The sequence below is a fragment of the Parasteatoda tepidariorum genome, chromosome 8, assembly GCF_043381705.1.
Source record: "Parasteatoda tepidariorum isolate YZ-2023 chromosome 8, CAS_Ptep_4.0, whole genome shotgun sequence".
NCBI classification, from domain to species: domain Eukaryota; kingdom Metazoa; phylum Arthropoda; class Arachnida; order Araneae; family Theridiidae; genus Parasteatoda; species Parasteatoda tepidariorum.
Window position 1 is genome coordinate 17,833,173 of NC_092211.1, and position 7,118 is coordinate 17,840,290.

The window sequence follows — 7,118 nt, forward strand, 5'->3', positions numbered from 1 at the left end:
AAGGAGATTTTCTCCAGGTATGTCTGCATTCACTTTTCTCTTAACTTTAAGTTTTAATACACCAGTGGAGTGAAACGGAAATTGTGATAAATAGTTTCTCCTACTGTATAGCCTCTTAATATAGCCCTCTATGAATATGAATATGAACTATTCCGAAAACGGAAGAAAAAAAACGGCAACACGAGACAACGGCAACGAGAAAAATTTAATTTCCAATTTCTAATTTTTGGATGATTAAAATATTATTCCTACGCTGTGATCTCCGTGATCATAAAAATGAGCAAATTTTGAGGCTTATTTATATTATTTATTGCTAGCAATAATTTTCATCTGGGTAAAAAAAATATCACTAAATTGGCGATTTTTTTAAACGCTTAATAACTTTCAGAGTATTAAAATTATTGGTTTGTTTTAGTGCCCAGACGATCCTTTGTGGCAAAATGGAACATATAGTTTAAAATTACATCTTTGTTTCATGTTCAAGGCATTTAAATTGTGACTTCATACATTTTATTTTGTTAAAAGAGTTTTGAAAAACGGTGTTAAGCATTTGTGGTAATAATGACTTGAAAGTCGTCTTTTGAAAAAATGGATGAATTTAGCATTTCTCTGACAGAAATTGTTTCCTAAACCCAGACATCAACGAAACACTTTTCTTTTCGAAGAACATTTTTCAAGTTTATTTTTTCAAGAAGCGTTAATGTAGAAAAGATAATAGAGAGAAAAATAAGAGCAAACTATCATTTAAATGTGTCTTTATTTACATTTCAACAATAAAATTCATTATAGCACAGGTATCATACATTTTAAGTAATCACAAATAACAGCAGATGTCACTTTATCTTTGCTGAAAGCTCAAAAATGTTTCAATTCAACTTCGCACACCACTTTATTTCTGTTTATGAATAATATGAATCACAACTTCTTCATTACACAATCCTGCTCATTCTGCAAAATATGGGGCATTCTTTAAGCAATGAGAGGGAGTTTTTTTAATCATTGTTCTGAATTCATTTAATAGTTAAAATAATAGAAATCATTTAGTAGATTAAGTTATATTTTAAGCTTATTGTTAATGTTGAAAAAATACTTTTTAAGCTACACAGAAATATTTCCACGACCGAAAATAACTCTCTTTATATTTTAATTTTATTAATTAATTCAAAAAATTACAAAGCTTATTTTTTCAGAATTTATTTAAACAATTGTTTTTATTTTTAAATACAAGTTAGGTTTTGCTTAATATTTTTTTCATTAAACTACCACAAACTAGTTTTTTTATTTAATAGATATGCACTTTTGTTCTACATCATGTGTAAAATTTGTATTTGGTCATCTAAATCAATTTATGTTTTTCAGACAGATAAGGTGTCTTTCCTTGAGATTTAAGTTATAATATAATTTCAACTTAATTTACTTGTTTTGGTACTTTTTTTAAAAATAATTTTGAAACTGAATCTAATTTCAACGGAAGACAGAGTTTTTTTTTTATTATCTTTAAGTTAAAACGAAATTTATGATTACATAAACTAATTATAAAATTTTATTATCCATGCTGTTAAAGGAATTTTTCTATTTTTGTGCTTTATAAAAATATATTAATAATTGTAATTGAAAATTTAAATTTCGAATCTACAATTTGAAAACAATGATATATTTCTGGTCTCCAAATTACCTGTTCTATCAATTAATTCAATCTTTAAGTTTTACTTAGAACTCTCGAAACATATGTTTCGAGTGTGTTTTTCAGGAAGTGTTGTTCGAGTGTGTTTTTAGAACACAAAGAGTTACTTTGTTTTCATACTTCTTTGAAATTTTTAAGCACCAATTGTGAGCTAAAAAGAAGAAAAAATTGAAATAGACTGCCGTATTTCAAAATTTTCACAATTAAGGAGCGAATTGAATTAAAGAAGAGAATTAATTGAAAAGAACATTTAATTGACACTTCTTTCACAAGTTTCAATAAATCAATAAGGTAAAAATGTCCTCTTTCCTTTCAAAATATTAATGTTTCTTTAAATTTACGTATTTTGAAGCGGATATTCTCCTTTAATAAAAAATGGTTAAATTCCTGATTTTTCCAGATACGTTTCAGCTTATTTGGCGCATCACTATAAATTCCGTCCTCCGAATTTAATGGTTTAGCGCCAATATTCAGGCACCGATGCCAAAACCTTCAGCTACCTAAGTAACTGTCGTATACATAACGAATTAAAGGTCTCTGTATGGGCTGGGAAGTGATAATATTCTTGCTATCATAAAATTATCCATGTTACAATTACATAAAGTATGGTATTCATACGTAATTTGCATCTTTCTTCAGTTTCATTTGTAAATTCGCAATCACAAAATTCCAAATGCTATCTTGATCGACTTGGCGAATCAGTGTCAATTCCATCGTCCATGTGACTCGGTGATTCATCGCCATTACGCCATAGGGCATCTCTAATATCAGCACCAACAGACTCAGCTGCAGCAGCGGCTATCGTATGGAGGACAACGTCCACTTTCATGGTATGAGAAGCGTCCAGTGTAGTGGCAGGAGTAATGAACTTCACGTGATTGTTGTTTTTTGGCGTGGAGTTTGGCCGTTTGCTGGTGTGAAGAATCGAAGACTTTGGTGCCAATGCAGCTGATGATGTTGTGTTTGTGCCAGCAAATGTGATTTGCGTGGATTCTAGTTTGTCTCCCATTTCTCGTATGGAGATTTCTGGAGAAGAGCCACCGGAAAAAAAGGAGATTTTCTCCCTGGCTGGAATATCCAGTGTTACAGATCGAACCCTGAAAAAAATTGAACTCAGTTATTTTCTGACGATACAGATGTAAAATCAAAGGAAAAAAGAACATTTCCAAAATCTTATGGATCATTATTATGGTCTATTACAATAGATTAAGGCGGAAAACACCACAATTCTTATTGCTAAATGAAATTGAAAAGTCAAATTAAGATTTTCTTTTCTCACTAAAATTATCAATTAAAATATTTAGACCTTCTTGTATTTAAAATATTTAGATTCTCCTTGACATCAATCGATTCAAAATAAAACCTGCCGTTTATCTGTAATGGTAAAAAAAGGGTTAGTCAGACTTTGCTGTCTTACAACTCCAGAAACATTCGTGCAAACATTCTGAAATTTGAGAACAAGTGCAATATTAGCCCCAGTCTTCGAAACAAAAGTTGAAATTATTTATTTTGTTTGTTCAAAATGAACAGATGAGAAACAAGTTCTTACATTGAATTAACAATACGCATAATTTCAAATGCTGTAAATGTTTCCATTTTTTAGAACCAAGTATTTTAAAAATCATGTGAAACAGAGTTTGTTTTGTTTACAGGTACACTTTAGATGCATATTTCTATAGAACTAAATAATGCAAATGTGATGATAATTGAAATTTAAAAAATATATTTGTAGATTGCAGTGTTATTTCATCTGCAATATTGCTTGATTTCAGTACATTTTGATTACCATATGTCGATGGTCATCAATATTAAAACTTTGGTGCCATGTGAATTGTTCTTTCACGTGAATAAGTATAATTAAGCATTTATTCAAGTAATAAGTCTTTAAATAAGTACAAGCAAAAGTCACTTTCAATGAAATGAATTTTTAGAAATATATTTTGCTTAATCTAATAACGTTTCTAATAAGAGAAAAGAATAGTTAAAATAAGGTAATTATTTAAATACCATTTAATTTTACTTTAGATAACTTTCTGTTCCGCGCATGATTGGGTAGTGATAAAGAATACCTATTTATTGATTAATTACGAATATTTATACGATACCTGTTTATTGATTAATTTGTTTTTATTCAGTACTAGCCGCCAAAGGCGCCCAGCTGTCCGCCAAGCTAAAGGTTTTCACAAATAAAGTTTTTAAAACATAGCCGGAAATCTGAAGATTAGTGGACAATTAAAGTGTTCCTGTCCAGCAATTTTGTCTTCATATCCAGTTCTGCTGCAGATGTGTTATAGCTCTTGAGGATGTTTGAAATTATATAGCTACAACGCTTAAGAAAAAAAAAACTAAAATGCTAAATACATGAAAAGAACACGAAAACGAATAAATTTTTTATGGTATCAATTTCTATTTCTATATAATTTTTTATGGTATCAAATTCTATTTCTATATCTGTTACGTCAAGCACTCAGGTATTATAATTTGATCTAGTTGTGCTTGTATAATTTTGATCTAGTTGCGCTTTCTACGTCATTTTGTTAACATCGTTTGGTTTGTTATTTAACATCGTTTGGTTTGTTATTTCTAAGTTAACTTTCAAAAAATTGGCTGGCATCAGCATTTTTATTCTTTAAGTTGTTTATTTTTTCTTTTGGAATTCGTTCCTTTTTAGCGAAATGTTTTTCAACCTAATCGAATTCTTTGCCGACTGTTCTCTGTATATATAAAGAAAATAAAGTAAATATTTTTAAAGTGTTGTGAAAAGAATTTTTAGTTGTACAAAGTACTACAATATCGCTATAAAAATTATCGTCTTCGCTTAAGAAAAAAAAAATAGAGCGTGGAAAGAAGAAGAAAAACTTATTATAACAATTATGAACAGCGACAAATATATCAAAGCGAAGCGTTCTATTTACGTATCGAATATGTTGCCACATTTTTAATACAAAAGTTAAACTTTTCTCCACTTTAATAAATGTAAACTAATGCGAACTTTACAATTAAATTATTAATTCCTTCGTATATTATTGGTTTAAGTTGTCGAAAATTAATATTTCAATTGTGAGGTTCGCATTAGCATACATTTATAAGAGTGGGGAAAAGTATATGCATTTTTTAATAGTTTTTTGAATATGGCTCTTTGAAGACGAAAAAGCAGACGAAAAGCATAGACTTACAAAATGACTGATAACTAAATAACTAATCAAAATTTTTGAAAAAGAAAAAAAATACTTCTTCATTATGTCAAAACACAATTATGGGCCGAGTTTCGTGCCCGGGCGAGGCTTCTGGGGCGATATATTGTGATTACAGACAGACAGACACACACACAGCCGCGTTTATTATTATGTATAGATGTATAGATGTATAGATGTATAGATGTATAGATAAAGCGTTGGTTTTCAACTAGTGTAAAATAACTTTATTCTTGGCTATTTTGATTTTCAAATAAAATTTAATTCCACGTCTTTCCACTCTTTTTTAAAATTGCTCAAAGTCCTTTCCGTTTTACCTGAACTATCAGAATGTTCAATATTAATTCGATTGCACATAATAACAGATTTTATTCCATATGGTCTTATCTTTTGTTTTTTTATTCCTACTGTAGCGCATATTTTAACTAAAGTATTTTAAGAAATTGATTTGAGTAGACAATTATAAGTAATCTTTTAACGACATGTTCCATAAATTTTTATTTCTAAATATTTATAACCGGAAGAATATGATACTAACAGTTGTATCCGGTATGGTGCTAGCTGAAATGTGATAGCAAATCTGGAGAGTGGTCAAAAATTCGAACCCCATGAACCTAATTTTACTTTTTCTGTTTTTCAGGAACTGATTTAACTATATGATAAATTTAGCTTACTTATAAAACTTGTTTATTTTAATTGAATTCCTCTTAAAACGTCATTTTTGTATTTGTTTATTGTTTTTAGTGATGGTAAAAAAAATTGATTTTTTAGGTGTACAAATTCATAAACTATTTTATGTCATTTTAAAGGAAAAATCATAAATTTTAGTGTAATTAGTCAAATAGTTTTTGTCAAGTAAAAATTTTAAAGATATAACATTTTTGAAATTTTATTATTCAGAAACTTAGTGAATATCATTTAAATTTAAAATTTTTTTTTTGGTTTAAAATCATCCTAGAATTTTTGAATTTAGCAATTCGAGATACTTTGACCTTTTTAATGGAACTACCGCTCGTCTGCATGCAACTGGGACTATATTCTCCAGATTGCGGCTATACCCCCTATTTTGAATGTCAAGAATAAAAGTTAAATATTCCAAGAAGATGTTTTTGTGTTTGATATTGTAGATTAAAATAAAATCTTTCAAATTAATTAGCATGTTTAAGTATTACGCGATTTTAAGGATTACGGATTAAGTATTGCACATACTTAGGGATCACGATAGAATCTTAATTAGTGAAAATATCGATCATTAGATCAAAAGTTATTAAAGTGTTCTTTCGAATTTTTTTTGCAATGTACAGCACAGCTTTAGCATAGCCAAACGTAAACATAGAGATATTTTAACAAAGACTCATTTTAAAGGAATATTTATTTATCACGCATTTTAAAAATAAAATACCGATATTTATGTACCGTTTTCCTTGACATAAAAAAAATCCTCTTTGCCAAAGTATGAGAATAAGATATAGAGCTCGATTATAAAATACGACAGTAAGCAATATTTAATGCTGTAATAATTAAATTTGACGCAAACATTTCCCGCCTAATTTATTTCGTATCTTGAAATAATGGTTAGGAAAGCAGTTCAAAACATCTGCTCGGCGTGTATTTTCAAGCATCTGCGACAAGTAGATTAATGAATCGTGGATTAAAACAGTTAGTCATACACACGTGAACTTAGTCTAATGATGAAGTTTCTTTTCTACATTCGGCGCATCGTTAGTCTTCCCTCCATTCACAAATTAAGTTTATTTAAAATTTGGAACTCTTCTTCTCAAACTTATTCTTAATCTTATGAATGATTAATTTAAATAGTAAAGATTTAGAGGGAGATCCTACAGAAATTTCGAGATTCTAGAGATTCTAATTTTAATTATTATATTTTTTTAAAACATTTTGCATCTGGATGGATATTTATGGGTCATTATGTAGGACGTTTCATTTTATTTATACGCATATACACGGAAGAGCCATTACATTATGACCACACTGCTAATTACATGTAGTACCACCCTTAGCCCTCAAAACTGCTAGCACCCGCCGCGGCATTCATTCTGCAAGGTGCTGATAGGTAGTCTGAGGTATCTGGTACCAAGCGCTCACCAACTGGTCCTGCAATTCCCTCACATTGCGAGGGGGTAGCGTGGCTGCACGAATTTGGTTTTCCATGTAGGACCACAAATGCTCTATTGGATTAAGGTCAGGTGAATTTGGGGGCCAAGACATGATTTGAAAGT

General features: G+C 29.7%; 1 protein-coding gene across 1 annotated transcript in view; it reads right to left on the reverse strand.

Moving 5' to 3' along the window:
* Nucleotides 1-738: 738 nt before the first annotated feature.
* Nucleotides 739-7,118, reverse strand: part of LOC107454237 (uncharacterized) — a 164,026-nt gene continuing 157,646 nt past the window's right edge. The window contains exon 4 of the mRNA XM_043043231.2: nucleotides 739-2,781. Within this exon, the coding sequence (XP_042899165.1) occupies nucleotides 2,361-2,781 (421 nt within the window). The 3' untranslated portion in view covers nucleotides 739-2,360. The remainder of the gene's footprint in view (nucleotides 2,782-7,118) is intronic.